This window comes from Schistocerca americana, chromosome X, assembly GCF_021461395.2.
Source record: "Schistocerca americana isolate TAMUIC-IGC-003095 chromosome X, iqSchAmer2.1, whole genome shotgun sequence".
Lineage (NCBI taxonomy): Eukaryota > Metazoa > Arthropoda > Insecta > Orthoptera > Acrididae > Schistocerca > Schistocerca americana.
In genome coordinates this window covers 964,966,994-964,985,475 of record NC_060130.1, presented here as the reverse complement: position 1 = coordinate 964,985,475, position 18,482 = coordinate 964,966,994, and the positions used below count along the sequence as shown (strand labels likewise).

The 18,482-nt window shown below is 38.5% G+C and overlaps 1 protein-coding gene across 1 annotated transcript in view; it reads right to left on the bottom strand.

Annotated features, from left to right (window-relative positions):
- LOC124556422 overlaps window positions 1-18,482 on the bottom strand; it is a 962,508-nt gene that overhangs the window by 121,845 nt on the left and 822,181 nt on the right. The window contains exons 10-11 of the mRNA XM_047130380.1: window positions 11,041-11,105; window positions 1,955-2,159 (exon numbers count right to left, since the gene is read on the bottom strand). Of these exons, the coding sequence (XP_046986336.1) occupies window positions 1,955-2,159; window positions 11,041-11,105 (270 nt within the window). The remainder of the gene's footprint in view (window positions 1-1,954; window positions 2,160-11,040; window positions 11,106-18,482) is intronic.

The window sequence follows — 18,482 nt, the reverse complement described above, 5'->3', positions numbered from 1 at the left end:
TGGTGACTAACTTTAAACAGAACTTGATCAATTTTCACACACATTTATTAAAATAATAACAAGCATAGAAATTACTTAACTTGGTTCTGGATGCTATTTACAATTGACAATCTTAAGTTCCTTTGGTATTGGTACGTTAATCTTATTCTCACATATATCTGTGATACTTGACAAAAGTGTCTATACATTTATCTTCATGGCTATGTACAGGAATATGGTAATTTTATTAGGCGCAGACTGAATCTTGACTATAGACTGGTACAGACAATGTAGAGCTCGTACAGACTGGTACAGACTAATGCAGACTGGTACAGACTAATGCAGACTGACTAATCGGAGGTCTGTACACTCGTTATAATACCTCGCGCGTTCATGTATCACTGCGCGAGTGTGATCCGCGAGGAGAAAAGGTTCTACGTAAGCAGCAATCTCATTGGCTGCGTTATATATTAATACACGGATCGGCGGAAGCAGAATTTGGTCCGTCTCTATGGCAGCACCATCTCGTAGTGCGGAGACGGACGAGCGCTGCGCCTTCGCTGTTGTGCTTAGCTGGGCGTGCTCTAGTGGGAAAGTTGTGTACGCACTGACTATGCGGAACTATGTACAAAACTGAGACCGTGGATGTTATTTGAAGACAAATGTTGACGGTGTTGGGACAGCAACCAGCCACAAATTTACTTTCAGTTCCTTTATTCAAAGGGTACCGTTACCGGTTTCGAATCGCTGTGATTCAACTTCAGACGGTTTACACGCTTTCCTTATAACATGTGGTGTGTTTTTTACAGATTAATTGTCCTAAAATATAAATAATACATAATTATAAGCACGCCACACACAGATGGTTGCGTTACACATTTTCGTTGCATGTGACTTACGTGAGATGTCGGTTTGGAGTGTTTGTTTCCATAACATCCGTCCAACAGATGTGAATAAATTCCCACTGCATTCTTATTGTTGCACACGTAAAATTTTCTCACTGAACGTGGTGTCACCGCCAGACACCACACTTGCTAGGTGGTAGCCTTTAAATCGGCCGCGGTCCGTTAGTATACGTCGGACCCGCGTGTCGCCTCTATCAGTGATTGCAGACCGAGCGCCGCCACACGGCAGGTCTAGTCTAGAGAGACTCCCTAGCATTTTCCCCAGTTGTACAGCCGACTTTGCTAGCGATGGTTCACTGGCTACTTACTCTCTCATTTGCCGAGACGATAGTTTAGCATAGCCTTCAGCTACGTCATTTGCTACGACCTAGCAAGGCGCCATATTCAGTAATTAAAATGAATTCTGAACAGACAATATTGTGAATCATGTACCGTCCAGAGTGACGTTCATCATTAATGGATTAAAGTTAAGTATGAAACTAATTACGTCCGCTTTCTGAATTCTCATTCCTTGTCATGTTCCAGACCTCACGCCAGCCTGCGTGAGCTAAAACGCGTGCATTTCGGCCTCCTCTAGTAACACGGTGTTGGCTCTTCTGCCAACCCAACACTGAACACTTTAGATTTGTCACAGAGAAGATTTCTACCACGCACCACAAGTTTAGATACATACAAAGAGCTTACAAACATATGATTATCAAAGATGCTATGATATATAGTAACATTCGAAGATGTCCTGTGTTTGGAAAGGATCATATTTTCACTTACGCAACTGAAATGCATTTTGCACTAGTACACAGACATTGATTTTTTGAGTTGATGCTGTTACATTAATTATAAAGTTGTTCCTCTTCTTTTCTTTTAGTACTGAATAGGTAAAATAGTACATTATTTAACTACATTTAGCATCACGAGAATTATAGTAACGTATAAATTTGCTATTTGATCTGCAGATAGGCTGGTTACTGTCCCAACACCGTCAACATAGACAGTGTAGTTGGATCGCGTGAATTTTGCTCCCTTTATCGAATTGCTGTTGCCTTCAGAACATGAAGAAAGTGCGTACTGACCTAGGATGGGGCGCATGCAGATGAAGCGGCCCGAGTAGCAGAGGCAGCGGCCGCGGTACGCCTGGTAGGACGGCGCCGCGTGGTTGTAGAAGGCGAACTCGGTCTTGCAGGGGGCGCGCTCCACGCACACCGTGTTGCACACCAGCTGCTCACCCTCGCTGCACTGGCACAGCTCGGAGCAGTCGGGCTCGTTCTCCTGGTACAGCTGCGCTCACACACACCAGCGCGTGCATTATCCGTATTACACACGCTGTGTCCGGCGTCACAATATCGGGGAGTAGGGCTGCGGGCTGTGGCAGGTGGAGTAGCGGTTTCATCCGAACTAGTCGTGTTGGGAGCGGCCTCGGGAGGACGTACGAGACAACCTTTGAGCCATTTAGCGTTTCAGGACTGACTCACAGAACTGAGCAAAAACCTCAAGCTGAAATTTTACTGAGTAACAGTAGTGTATCGACTGACCTGTTCAAATACTACTGGTCGATGTTAGTGCTGCAACAGGCTCTTTCAGGCTGTGCATGACGGAGAGGTTGCCTTGAATTGGTGTCATCAGTAATTACATCGAGGTCTTGTGCACTACATGAAAACAGGACTGCGGTTTGCAATTATTGATGTTTAATCGTCAAATAGTACCTTTTAATAGGTATGTGAATACTATACCGGGTGATTATAATTTTCCGGCCGCGGTGGTCTAGCGGTTCTAGGCGCGCAGTCCGGAACCGCGCGACTGCTGCGGTCGCAGGTTCGAATCCTGCCTCGGGCATGGATGTGTGTGATGTCCTTAGGTTAATTAGGTTTAAGTAGTTCTAAGTTCTAGGGGACTGGTGACCACAGATGTTAAGTCCCATAGTGCTCAGAGCCATTTGAACCATTTTGATTATAATTTAAATGCAGCTACTCATGGAGGTCCAGTGTGGGAAGCAGTTATCGTACGGCAGCGAAAATTGATAGATACGCTAAAAAGCCAATGCGGGACGGATTTACACTACTGGCCATTAAAATTGCTACAGCATGAAGATGACGTGCTACACACGCGAAATTTAACAGACAGGACGAAGATGCTGTGATACGCAAATGTTTTCAGAGCATTCACACAAGGTTGGCGCCTATGGCGACACCTACAACGTGCGGACAGGAGGAAAGTTTCCAACCGATTTCTTATACACAAACAGCAGTTGACCGGCGTTGCCTGGTGAAACGTTGTTGTAATGCCTCGTGTAAGGAGGAGAAATGTGTACCATCACGTTTCCGACTTTGATAAACGTCGGTTGTAGCCTATTGCGATTGCGGTTTATCGTATCGCCACATTGCTGCTCGCGTTGGTCGAGATCCAATGACTGTTAGCACAATATGGAATCGGTGGGTTCAGGAGGGTAATACGGAACGCCGTGCTGGATCCCAACGGCAGCAGTCCAGATGTTAGGCATCTTATCCGCATGGCTGTAACGGATCGTGAAGCCACGTCTCGGTCCCTGAGTCAACAGATGGGGACGTTTGCAAGACAACAAACATCTGCAGGAACAGTTCGACGAGACCATGGCTCGGAGACCATGGTTGCTGTTACCCTTGACGCTGCGTCACAGACAGGAGCGCCTGCGATGGTGTACTCGACGACGAACCTGAGTGCACGAATGGCAAAACGTCATTTTTTTCGGATGAATCCAGGTTCTGTTTACAGCATCATGATGGTCGCATCCGTGTTTGCTGACATCGCGGTGAATGCACATTGGAAGCATGTACTCGTCATCGCTATACTGGCGTATCACCCGGCGTGATGTGATGCCATTGGTTACACGTCTCGGTCACCTCTTGTTCGCACTGACGGCACTTTGAACAGTGGACGTTACATTTCAGATGTGTTAGGACCGTGCCTCTACCCTTCATTCGATCCCTGCGGAACCCTACATTTCAGCAGGATAATGCGCGACCGCATGTTGAAGGTCCTTTACAGGCCTTTCTGGATACAGAACATGTTCGACTGCTGCCCTGGCCAGCACATTCTCCAGATCTCTCACCAACTGAAAACGTCTGGTCAATGGTGGCCGAGCAACTGGCTCTTCACAATACGCCAGTCACTACTCTTGATGAACTGTGGCATCGTGTTGAAGCTGCATGGGCAGCTGTACCTGTACACGCCATCCAAGCTCTGTTTGACTCAATGCCTAGGCGTATCAACGCTGTTATTACGGCCAGAGATGGTTGTTCTGGGTACTGGCTTCTCAGGATCTATGCACCCAATTTGCTTGAAAATGTAATCACATGTCAGTTATAGTATAATATATTTGACCAATGAATACCCGTTTATCATCTGCATTTCTTCTTGGTGTAGCAATTTTAATGGCAAGTAGTGTACACTGGAAAAAATAGTTCCAATTTTGGCTACCAGGTGCAAATCTGACGCTGTACAGCGTCTTGTCGACGTGTCCGATACTTTTATTGAACAAACTGTATAATTGGTGGTTAATAATAAAATCAACATTATGCCTTTCTTACTCGTTTGACTTTTTCTGCCCAAGCTCTGTTCCTAATCCATCACATAGGGAAATATTTCTATATGTATTTCTTGCATTTACAGCTGCAGATTTTCACCTGGTCGCAAATATTCGAACTAATTTCTTTCAGCGTATATCCGTTCCGCATTATCACATTAGAATATTTACGAAGTTTTGTTGCCATACGATAATTTCAGCCCGCGCTGTACCTCTAGGAATAACTACACTTTAGCTATAATCACCCGGTTCTGCAACTCTTTTTCAGAGAACTGACAACTACCGAAAGGACCTACAGTAGTTTCGTGCAGGATAACACAAGAGCACAAATCACCAGTCCGTCTGTGACAGTATTACGAGGTGTTCTTGATGATGTGAACTATGCTCGTGCTAAATGGCTCATTGATTTGCTCGGACTTGTTTCCAAGGGCGCTCCTAGCCTTCTAATTTGGCTGAAAACCGACACGCCAGCTGCAAAAGTTTGAGGTGCGGGGCAGAGTACATGCGTTGATCACAGTGAGCCACCCAGTACTGGGTTCCGCGCGACGCCGGTCACAGCGCTCATGCGTTACGCGCAGTATCCTGTATTACAAAAGCGGAGTCAGAAAGCAGTGCTGAAAAGGGATCTCTTTCAGCCTCATTCATAACATTTCTCTAAATATATTTCATCAGTAACGGATACATTACATTATCATACTCTTTGGTGTCTATAATTTTTCTCTATTTACTCAACCATGGCACCACATAGCACGGTCAACGTAACATATCTACTTGGTACGAACTTATTTCATTGTGAAAGCCTCTCGCGTTTCCAGCCGCACCGTGTCGCAAATTGACTATGTCGTTTCGACGGAAATATTTGTTCGTCATCAAAATATTGGAAGGGACGTTGTTCTCGAACTGCCGCGGATATCGCGCAATTAGGTAACTCTAGAATCGTTCATAGCAACACGATGCAGACACCTTCATCTATGCGCAATGCTATTCATAACTCTTAAACGCGTGAGATCCCTTTTCAGAATTGCTAATTTTTTAAAATTAATCGGGAAATCTGTAATGCTCTCTCGCGTTACAGATTTGCGTGCGAAACACAGTGAAGTGTTGTTAATGACAATGAGGACACTGTTGGGCATGGAAACTACCACGTCTACAACAAGTCATCGATGTGTCGCAGCCGCATGTTGAACAAATAGTGAAACATAAATGAATTAGTTGCGAGCCTTTAAGGTCGCTGGAACACTTTCGTAAGTATAACACTGACACAATTGTCAAAATTAACAAGAACTTCACAGATGTGCCTGTTAAATTAAATTACCTTTGCATGCGCAAAAGCTAGGAAGCAGTAAAGCTACAGTAGCAGATAATGGTATCCTAGTTGTATAGGCCACTACAGTCTGTGGTGACTTCACTTTATCTGTAGGTCCAAAACGTGTGTTCCGGTGTCCTTCACATGATTAGCGTCAGCGGATTGTTTACAGTGAAAGGTTGCCATAGTTGGATGCTGAGAATGATGACCCACTGTTTACTCTGACGAGTTCCGTTCCAATGGTGACAATGATCACAGCAGGAATAGATCGGGCTGAGAGTGCCATAGGTCCTAGTTTCTGCCTGCTATCTTTAATAACGATGGCTACCGAGCAACTCTCTATTTTTTTGACGATAGAGACAAAGAATAGCCTTTATGACTCTATGACCTCGTAAATTGTCAGTTCAGTGACATCGTTTCTTAATTTGCAAAATATACGTGCATAACAGGTGCGTGTGTAGCTACAGGAAGTATGGCGAAGTGGATCTATAAACATTACTCTCAACTTGTAATGTAATTCTTGTCGGTACTCTCTGTATACAGCTGCGACACTCAAAGATGATTTTTTAGGTGCGTGTTCTGAATAAAGATGGGTTCTGACATGTTAATACAAGTTAATATAAGATGAAAGCTAATGTCTGTTCAATAAAGTTTCTTGTACTGACGGAAGATGTAGTAATATCCATGCCAAGCAATGAATATCACTATTGTTATTGTTATTACTGTTATTGTCATCATCATCTTTAAAGTTACTACTTAACACTTCCATTTCAGTTCCCAGTGCAGTTTTATTTGTACAAAGGAACTTACAGAGTGATATATGCTTAAATATAAGGAGATATACGGCGCTAACATTTCTAGTAGAATAAGGCCATAAATAAAACAAATAATTACGTTAATAACACCAAGAGACACATATGAGGTATCAGGCTACCCACCCACTAACAGAAGGCATTCTTTACGGTAAACTATATGTAGAAACTATGACATCCAGGAGATTTGTTCAAATCGTTTATTCACAACAGTTGTCCCTGGGTGGCCGTTTGTAAGTCGTTTTAAAGTAAAAAGATGTTTTCCCTTAGGCTGTGTATTATCATGAAGTTTGTTACACACGTACTGATCAGAATGATCCTGTTTCTTAGCGGTTGACCTGATCCTTCAACTTCTGGAGAACTGAGATACAGTACTGCCAGTAACTTACCTGAGAAATACTTACATACAAGTAGACCACTTCTACGTCCGTGTCTTCATTTATTTGAAAATATTAGTTCTTGGCAGCATGCTTGCTGAAGATAAACTTACGGGCTTGAATAAGGAGATTTCTTCATATGATGAGTGATTGGACGGTCTATCATGATAGGTTTTTAACATGTAAGTTCTTCTGGACGATGGTATAATTCCGTTAGCTCGAAACATACGGCAGTTGTTTCCTGCTTCAGAAGTTGAGTTAGCTGATGCTGTGGTTAAGGCACAGGATTCCGGTCGGGAAAGCAGTGCTGAAATTCCTGTCCGGCGATCCAGGTATTGGTTTTCTGTAGTTTCCCAAAATCAGTTAATGCGAATGTCAGGATGTATTCTTTGAACAGGCCACTGCCGATCTTCCCATCCATGTCCAATCCGAGGTTATACTCTTCTTCAGTGACTTTGCCAGCTGAATGTTAAGTACTTATATTACTTCCTTCATGCTTCAGAATCTTAGAACAAGATCATATTGAAGTCTGGTTGTTCTGCATATTCTGGAATTTACTGCCCACACACACATTATCTGTACTAGTTGCGAATTTAGGTTAATTTCGATCATAGGACGATTAATTAACTGTATATTCTTCCAAATACATCTCTTAATTTTGTTAGGCTGCATTCTATATACCTTCACTGTGATTATGTTCTGTAGTTTAATAGTAAGTACCCATTTTCTTCAACAGTTTTCCATTTCTACATCATTCTGAAATAATTTTTTTTTTTTGAATCTTATAAAAACAGCATATACTTGTAAAGCTGGTCTTAATACAGTTATTCTGCATTCAGCTATTCAGTTTTATTTTTTCCAAAGATGCAACCTTGCAACGAAAGTGAATGAAAATAGACCTTACTTAAACTTTATGCAGCATCAGCGAATGAATAGATGTATTTAAGTTATTATATCAATATTCTTTCAGTTATTTCAGTACTTCCATAACTTACTGATAATATTGTAATTCTGTCACAAAGAAAAGTCTTAGTTTTGCTTTCGTATGTTAATTCATAAATATTATCCAATGAATGTCACTAGAGGATGATTTGCGGTATGACTTTTCTAAATATTACGACGTCTCTGATCTTCATAGAAGTAATTCAGACAGTTAACGTACAAATTCGAAATTAATAACTTTCTGGCTATATTCTCTTATAAATGCAACAAAAAAATTTTAAGGTTATTATAGCTTTCTTGAACACCCACTCATCCTTAGTATTAGATTCTCAATCGTATAATATTTTCCTCTGATGTGTTTTACTTAGCAGAAATATTCAACTCAGATAACAATTGAAAGAAGTTTTTAGTAGTTATGCACGTTGTCAAGCTGGCTGCACTACAAGTCTGCCACTGTCATCTTCTACCTTCAACATTAGAATAAAATTCAAGCTGTTGGAATGCTTATGCTTTCCGTCACAGTTAACAGTACTTCAAACACTTTAATATCACTTTCTTCAGTTTTGTCAAATTTTCCAGTGAAAATGTAATAGAAAATATTATTTCTAAATTTCACATGATATCTATTCTTTATGCTTCTCTTCATAAGTATATCAGTCATTGAGACACTCATAACAAAACTGTATTGCACATCAAATTAAATTTTTTTCCGCTACATACAAACAATGGTTTGCACTAATACTGAAATCAATTCACAAAACTTCAATAAAAGCCCTGTAACACAAACTAATAAATCCTTTGGTTTGAAGGTTTAAAAATTCTGTCCTTGTTGGTGTGAACTTTCTGCATAACACTAAAGATTTATTTCTTCACCTTATGATAGATTATTATAATTGTCAACTTCATTACATGTTTTCATCTAAAGTAGACAAGACTCATATGCTTGAAGGCTTCATTTTCTTTAATGTATTGTAGATGATCGTAATTTTTTACTATCTCATATTTTCACAAATAGCTCAAAATTTTCTCAAAGCAATAAGATTCCTCTTGATTTATATTTTTGTAACATAATATTAATAATAATAGCAGATTCTTTCATTAGTCTTCAGAAAAATGCTAAACAGTTATTTACTATAGGCGATCATCTCCCTTTACTTTATGGTAGAAAATAGTTGCTGATGTATTTCCTTTTTGCCAGAAGAAAATGAGAAATAAGTTATAATGTCAATGTTAATATCATCAATGCATATTGGTAGTATAATCATCTTTGTAGTATATGTAATGAGCTTCTAAGTTTCCTTAGTTTTTTTAAGGTTTGAAGTGGACTATATTAAAATATAATGCAGTGTTTTCCATTGCATTATTTCTTGTTGCGCATAACGATTTGTACATGTCCTTAATTTTTTTCACGAGTATCACAGATCAAGATTAAAATTTTTTGAATTGTTTTGGTTCCACGATCATTTTTTCATTAAGGCAGCCTATTTACCCATCTCTCCTATTTATTTTACAGTGAGATATACTATACTGAAGTCTGAAAGTAAATTATATGATGTTAACTCGATTTTAGATTATGTATATACTTACATTTAATTTCTTTGCAGTATTAAATTTTTCAAAACATTTCAATGGCTTCTAGAACATTATAAAACTCATGTCAATTTTTTGGCACTTCAATAGAATCTTCTACATTGCTATTTCCAGAAAAGAATTAATTTTTAATTCTTCCATCATTCCACTGTAATCCAGACAACTTCTTTTGTATCTCCTCCCCTTTCCCTGTAACATTTTATGAATGAAACTACCGAACATGCTGAAAGAGAGAAAGACGCTGCCTCACACACAAAAGCTATACCTAATTCTTAGTCACTATGCATAACTTTGCATTCAATATTTAACAAGTTTTTGTTAATGTTGCTTATGGTTAATGGATTCTAACATTATATGCTGATACAGTAGGAGGTAACAAAACTATTTCTTTTTGTGTAGATGTTATCTGTAGATAACACATTTCGATATATATATTTCTGTTAAGTGAACAGTGAAAATAAAATAGAAATAAAACGTTTTTGAAGGTAGACGACGTCATTCTTTCCTGTAGACAATAATGAATTACCGAAACATTCTTGTGCACTGGAATTTTACAACACACTATATAAGGACTCAACTAATTGGTGCCTAATTGATCACTCTTTCATTATTATTTGGATTATGACATCAAGTGATCTTCAGTGAGCCATTATTTTTAACTACCACTTCCATTGGCAATTGTCAAATTCTATGTCAGAAGACTAGTTTCTTCATTTCATCTAGGATTGCTTTTTCTTAATTTATTGAGTATAATACTCTTTGAACCATTTGATGTATGACACAAATCAAACTAATTCTGGTAACACATTCTCTTACCATTTATACAAGTTTACTACATATGGCTGTGAGTAAAATAATGTATTTGATCAATGGACTGCATTAGACAGCATACTGCAGGAAATTCAAGGATGTATATTATCTTCTGTTATCAACAGCTAGTAATTTATTCCACTATTTTTCTTTCTGTGTTAGTTACCTACTTATATGTTGCAATACGTCAATTTGAATACGAATTTGATACAATTTGTTGTTACCTCATTAAGAAATGTTTGTTTGTGTACCAGAAGTTGGCCCTTTTTGTATTTATTTTCGTTTTAATTCTTTATGGGCGTAAATATTATCATGCAGTCTTTTTTATATCCAGTTCATATTACTGGAACACCATAAAAAAAGTTTATGTAAGTATTTACTTTAGACTGCTATGTGCTATCTTTTAATAAGACTGAAATAATTATGTAATTCTGTGCTTTAATCTGTCCATCAACGATTTAAACAATAATGTAAATTGTTAGTTAAATTTTTTCCATTCATTTAATAAAAATGCTATCCATACGTGGAATAGCTTATTTTTCCAAACACAGTGCAGCTTCCTTTGATTCGTGCAAGAAAAGTGATGGGTAATTATTTCAGAAAAGATTAAAAAATGAAGAATGCGATGGATTTTCGTAGCCTCTTAGCCTGAAAAATATATTTTGCTGCTCTCTCCTCTTTGTAATAGTATGGTCATTCTTGCCAGTAACTGTTTTTCTTTTTCCAATATTTTCGATCGCAGCAATATCATATGTTGACTCACCCTTTTCCCTTTTCCTTCACGGATGTACTGTACAGACTGCTGAGGACGGTGAACCACACAGTAACCTGAAATGCAGACAATCATTAGTACTGTGATTTTGATACGTAATGAATTTACAGTTTCATAATAAATATTTACGTTCATATTTATAATATAAACTACTTTACATACTTAATTTACTCTTTCTATGTTGTGAAAGTCTTCAAGATTGCTACATAATTCATGATTTGTGTCACTATGTTTTTTAATAGCGAGGGATAAGGAAGCAATAAGGGTAGATTTTGCATTCGGAGGACTTCAACTGAACTGAGTAAGAAACAGGAGCAACACCTTGTCTGACACACGCGCATCATATACTATCGATACAAATCTGTACCGGCATAGTAAATATGTTGCCGCACAGAGATCATCAATGTAATCAAAGCTGTATTTCAGTGTGTTATGTGACACGTTTCCTCAATGTAATCATGTGCTGTTTTAGCCTACAACTGAACAACTTTCCAAGTAACATTCTCATAAAATTTAGCCATTCTTTGTTCAACGAAGTAGTTAGTTCCATGCTTTATTGTTACTGAACGTCTTAAACTTCAACAGTCTGTAAATCCCCAGTTCGATAAAACCACGTTGGCGTCAAGTATGTGGCTGGCAGGATAGTGTTAGGGTATCATTGTATGAGACTTTATAGTGTAAAAAAAGTGTCCTACCGCGCTAAAAGGTGGGTCCTGGGAAGGAAAGAAGTTCTCACTCCAACAAATGTTTTTTGACCATTGCTTTTACCACTGCAAGATTACTAAATGTAACTGTCCATAAGTTACATTAAAACCCTTTCTCTTGTAAAGTGTAGAGACACTCAACATGAAAATAAGTCATTCGTACACTCATCCTGTGTTGTGTGATAATATAACCATGTAATTTTCATTAAAAGAACAAGAATCATTGAACAAACTAAAATTAGTAACGAGTGCCCTAGAACTGCGTTGCCTGTAGTGTTCCTGTCACTGCTGTCTGTAGATATTCTATTTAAAAAACGGGTTATCTTCGAAATGGATGTCACGTTCTTTACTTATTGTAATAACAAAATGAGTAACTCAACAGAAGAGATATTTTTTCTGTAAAAGCATGTTGTTCCTTTCTATCGCGTGGTGTCTACCAAGTTCCTGAATTTGTATGGATAGCTTCGATTTCTCCACAGACCCCTCTGACATCTCTCATTCTCAGGTACTTTCAGCTTCAGCCATCCCATTACATAGAACATGTGAAATGTATTATCTTTCATTTCATGTCGTCTTCTAGCAGTTACGTGTTCTGGTATACCAATTAATTGCAAGACCTAGAGTGAGTATCTGCAGAAGACACACTTTTCGTCTGGAGCGTACTGTTGGCCACTCATAAATATCAAGTACGAATTCCCTCGACGTACTGAACAAAATCCTTTAATGCTGTCACTGATAGCGTCTGTGAAACTGCCATTACATCATTGTAGTATAACTTCTTCACTTTCTGGACCGTTCGTGGTGGCGACTTTCTTGCTTCCCATCAAGAGATTCAGTTGAGTGGATCTTTTTCTTTGATGTAGCTCTGTGTTGACCAAAGTTAAATAAAGTGCTCCAAACCATATCATAAATGTGCTAAATTCATTCTGTAAACGAAAATCAAGACAGTCTTTCCAATCTTCTATATGATTTTTGTATCATTATTTTACTTTTGTTTTTCAGTGGGATATGTAGCATTCTGCGCTAATTTTCTATTGTTCCAGATAGCATATTTCTACAGAGCCCTTCTAATAGTGCTGTGAATTTAAGTACGTTACCTGGCCTATCTCTTCACCTTCGTATCACAATAATCTATAGATTGGATCAGTTACGAGTTAAAAATGTAATTAGAATGACGTAATCCAGACTTTCTGTGGAGTGGCTCTGATATCTGGCGAATCTGTTTCTTCTAATCCTTATGCTCCTAGCAGTCCATGATATTTGCACCCTCATATAAAGTAAATACGATAAGAAACAAAAGTCCCACGACAGCAAATAGCCATGATTTATTCTGTTGCCTTATTTCTTCTTGGTAAAATGTAGACGTAGCTTCTCTGTGAGGTTACCAGAAAGCTGTGCTTCTCCATTACAGGCACTCATGCGATCGCTCCTCTACAAGAAATTGGTTATCTTCATTAACAAAATACAATAAGAAAGAATGAATTCAACAAGTTCATATGTCTCTTTAGTGACTATAAGGAAAGGGGCATTGAGGTTTAGAATTTTTAGTATACTGAACGTTGAACTATTAGTTACAGGTACAGGGAAGAAAACTTACTCAATGTTTTTATTCGTAATAATGCATTAGTTCCAATCCCGCACTCTTCCTTCCTCTCTGTAACTTTTGCGGCCCGTACGCTCGTGTTTAACACAGATTATTAAACCTGTTTTAGAATATACAATACTGTTACTTATAAGATATTTAATGGGAAACGATCCATTACATTTGCTACAGAAATTTGTTTTTCGTTGTGTTTATTGACTACTGGAAGGGATGGTTTATCTTATTTCATGAAGTCAATATTTCCGACCTAGAATTTTACAGTGAATGATGAAAAGAATACCAGAATTACTTCAAAATTTTCGCTGTTTACCGAGATTGCCCCCTCAAGAGTTCCCAAAAAATTTGCTTGAGATTTCTATCGTGCGTCGTTCCATATATAATGTATTATTTCTTCCAGAGTTTTGTGTATACACTGTGTAATATTACTGCGCATAGCAGTTGAAATCTTTCATTCTGAATAAGCCATTTTTCATTTTATTCATGATACTGTGGCATCATCGTGATACATGAGAACAAATGTCTATCATTTACGAACTTACTTGGGCGGTAGATGACTCTTCACGTGACGCCAGAGAGACGAGGTGCATCCTGTTGCTTACCCAGTGTGGTAGGAACCAGTAAAGCTACTGAATATTTACTGAGAACTACGCGGTTTCCTGTTGTCAGTGTAGTCTTACAATGTCACAAGGGGCACAGTTGAAAGAATTGATCATCTGAATTACAAAAGGCACAGCTCTGCATGCATAAAGAGAGATCTCCTTGCATCGGCATAGAATGTGTATGTGACGAGAGTAATCATTCCTATTTACGAAATTAATATAGCAGTACTTTAAAAATGCAAAAGCACGTACAGTTATAAGACTTGGAGTGAATATGCTAAGTTGTTTAGCAAGTTGCATAAACATGTCTTCAACAGGCTCAGTTCAATCAGCACAGATACATTGAGGAAATATATTTCTAATTAATTAAGAAGGAAAACGGAACAGAAAGTAATTTAGGTTTAATACGATTACAACAACCAAGTTTCACATCGTTGAAAAATAAAAACATTATTGCATTGCTCCAGCGCAGTGTTCATTTGCAGATTTGTGTTCTGTCTACTTTCATGACTGGCACTAATACCGCTAACGCAGTTAACATATTTTGTGTTGTGCCTATCCTCATACTTCAGACTCATATTACTACTAACGACTTTTTGATTTCTCAAGCTAAATGTCACATTTGTGTATATCATTTGGTGATGTTGATCAAAATTCGTGTCTGGCAGTAAGCATATCTTACGATTCAGAAGACATTTCACTTTTATAGCGGTGGAGGTGAAAGCAATAAGTACTCAATAAAGATTGGCGAGGAGACAATTTTTCGACGATGTTTCCGAATATCTTGATTTTCTTCTGTGTTCAGTATCAGTCAGTAAAATATTTCGTTTCATTCTCTAACGTCGTTAGCAATCCGACTCCTGACGTTGTGGTCAGCTGAATGCTCATTTCTTTCAGCTTTGGATGCAGAGTGACAGTACGCGGCGGAGTGGGCGTCATGATCCAGCCATTCAAGGTATTTCAACACAATACAAGTTTTCTTAGATGTTTATTATTTTGTATCTGGTGCCTCATTTTACAGAGAAGTGATAGTCTTGTATAAAATTTCGCTATACTTTATCTGTTAACGGGATATTAATGAGGGATTTTCTCAGTGGCTAAAAATTCATTGTACTACTCTCACTTTTTTAGAGGCCACATTATGATTGATGTCCTACGGATAGTTTTATGTGGTACAGAAAATGTAAGAAAGGGTGTAACAGAGCAGTAGACAATCTTTGGGTGTCATTTATTTCTTATTTCTTCTGACAATTTGCACATTATCATTCAGAACAATTACACTGAATAAAACAATAAACTGTTTCAAAACAGTTGTTTTTTAGTAGATATGAACAGTTACTTAACTTGAAAATTATACTTTTCTCAGAAAGTTGGTCGTGAAAATCTTGTGCCTTGCAAGTCATCTTTCAGACTCGGAGAGAGCTTAACATTTTTTAAACTGTTTAGTCTGTCTTGTTCTGGCTAGTCTCTTGACATATTCTTCCACAGAACCGTGTGGCGAGGAAATATATTCGCTCGCATTTTGTATCTTCAGTGAATTCACAAAATCATATCTAACATAAGTAACCAAGTTAGTGCAAATAAGAATGATTCAGTTGCTCTGTCTTAGACCTCATGTTTTGTAAAGCTGCCTGATACTGTTACTACTTTCCCTTCACTATTCGGTGGGAACAATGTGGAGAGTAATGAAACATCGCCAAGAAGACTTATCTGAAGTTTGTGTACTTGATACCATGTACGACAGAACATCCTTACTGAGTGCTTTTCTCCAGTTTTAATAAATATATTAAATTACGTAAGCCCTCTAACGTTAATTAATACTTCAGTGATGTGATTATTGGTTTGGCGGTTGTTTCGTGAATATTTCGCTGAACCCAGTATGGTTTTATAAGCTTTGTTATAGCCCAAAAGAGAGAGACTGAATCCATTAACCGCTTTTCTGCAGCGTTTGAAGAAAAGAAAATGTGAGTGTGGCAGTGACAGAATTGTCGGGCTGATTGTGATAAGCCTGTCTTTAGCATGTGTGACATAATTAGACATCTTGCAAAACAACTTTCCTTGAGAAATTTGACTCTAATTGATTAATTTGACTTGTATTAATATCGCATAACTTACACAATAAAATTTCTGATGAAATTTCATAAATGACAACAGAAATTTACTGGACAGTGATACTGTTCCCTCAGGCATACTATTTTTTACATGATCTCTGAGGAAAAAAGCAGAATGTGAAAGTTGTAAGCGATGAGTTAAGAAGACTATGTTTGACTATTCACGTCCTCGATAAGACGTTTCTCCTTCTTTCTATGTGCGCTCAGATTCTGATTTTGTACTAATGATCGATTTGCGTTTTATAAGACATATACTTCCAGTTTTTGGAAATTTTAATAACTGATCATCCCTTAATTTATTATCTTGTGATCTGATGAATATTTTCCGCAGTGGATTTGTTTCCGAACTGTATGGTTCAAAAGGAAGGAAAAGTATGTTGTGCGTTACAGTTATTTGTATTACGCAGCGAGTGTGTGAAGGGTAGAAAACAAACACTCATTAAACCTGTCGGTATATGTGGAAGTGAAGTTAAAACTGTGGCCTACGGAATCTAAAGAAAGTTATCTGCTGCATTATGATAAAAGCATTGCTTTAGTAGGTAGGAGAATTTTTAGATTCTCGTAAAATAACAAGTGAAGATAGTTCCATATTATTATTTTGCAATATTGAGCTATTAGCGCGTCCAAAGGGATCAGTTAAAGCATATGTCTGTATTTATTCCTCTCAAGTCTTAGTGGCACGAGTCTGAGGCGGAGGGCAACTTCTGTTTTCGTTATGATGTAACTTTATAGACTAGGTAGCTTCTTTTTTTAGATAATCCAGCACACTTTTTAGTGTCAGAAAGGTAAAGGCTCAGTCAGAAATAATCAAAGAGAAAACGAATGTCCATTAGAGGCAACGTACGAAATGGGTAAGAGCCTTATACCTAAAGTTATCAGTAACTGGAAGTTAGATTAGCTCTTTGGGGTGTTACTGGGGTCTCGGCAACTGTCAAGAGATGGAGACAATGTAATATTGTGAGGATATTTACCACGTTGGACCACATCTGCAATAATACTTGTGTCCCATAAGAGAGGAACAATTTGGCGCTGTAGTACGTGCAGTATCTCGGTTGCACGGCACTACGGTGGCCAAACTAGAGCGCCGGAAGGACCTCGCGAGATGAGCGCCTTTTTATTTCTCCGCAAACTTGCGATATCGTACGTGAAAGCCGGCTAACGACATCTGGGGCGTGGTTTTATTACGCGGCTACCTGCGAGCGCGGGCGCGAGCACAGGAAAAACATCTTATCGGGACGCGGGGGAGGCCGCGAGCCTTGAGTAAATATTCAGTAGCACAGGCAGCAGGCTCCTTACCTAAGGCGTCCAGCGGCGCGCCGGCGCAACTCTGCATCACTGCGTAAAACTCTCGTCTCCCTGTTGTTCCTCTCTTGTCACTTCAGTAGCATTCTTTCTGTAGTTAGTCCATAACGTCGGAGTTTCCTCCATCGAAAATTGACTAATGTACATAGTTTCGTGCAAAACTTTCCGCACGCTCTTCCGTATACAACTAGCTCACCAGCAACTGAATCAGATATCTCTTTGAAAGACGTTTATTTTGAAGTGATTTAAATGGCGCCTTTATCTGCTTAAGTAATCATACTCAGTTGCTAGAACTGCCTTTGTTATCCAAAAACATACGTGCTAGTTGGTGAACAGTGAAATTCAGCTTAAAAAAGGTCAGCCTTCTTCTGTATATAGTCAACTCTCCTCAGAAAAAAATTATTGCTGTCCTGTCAGGGTAAAACAATACTCTGTTCTGCCTAGCGATATATTTTTTTCACATTTTTCTGCGGCTACTACCACCGAGGAAAAGAGCCATCGTAATGGTCTGTGTGATGCCGACATTTTCTTGACTTTGAGCTGAAATTTCTCTTGAAGAATTTTTGCTGTTTCCTTCCATCTTTTAGTTTTCTTTATTTAATAGAACATCCTCTCATTAGTGAAGAAGAGCCTAAATTTCGAAGCCTGCTACTGCACTTGCCGTAGGCCGAATAGCGTAGATCGACGACTAAACATCCCAGCACCACAGCGTCTGCCATCACTCTCTTAATGTTCCTGGTATCGGCTTAGTGGCAGTTATGCTTAGTTCAGTCATGAAATCTCAGCAGTGCTATACAATAACAAATGTGTAAACCTGCCCCTTAACTTCTTCCTCAACGGACGGAACCGCATTGGATTACCTAACTTCATAAAATAATGTTGTTGAATCGTTGCATGCCAGTTTCTAGAAGGGTGTCAAACATTTCTCTAAGTATCTGTTCCAGCTAAATCGACCTTCTTAACACTGCAATAAAATATAAACTATAAAAAATTTGTAAAATTCCTAGCAGTGCCACGACAGAGATGACATTCAATGTCTGTTTTTGTAAGATTACTTGCACGACATCGTTAAATTGAACAATAACTGTTCTACCTAGTTTTTGTTCCTTCTAAT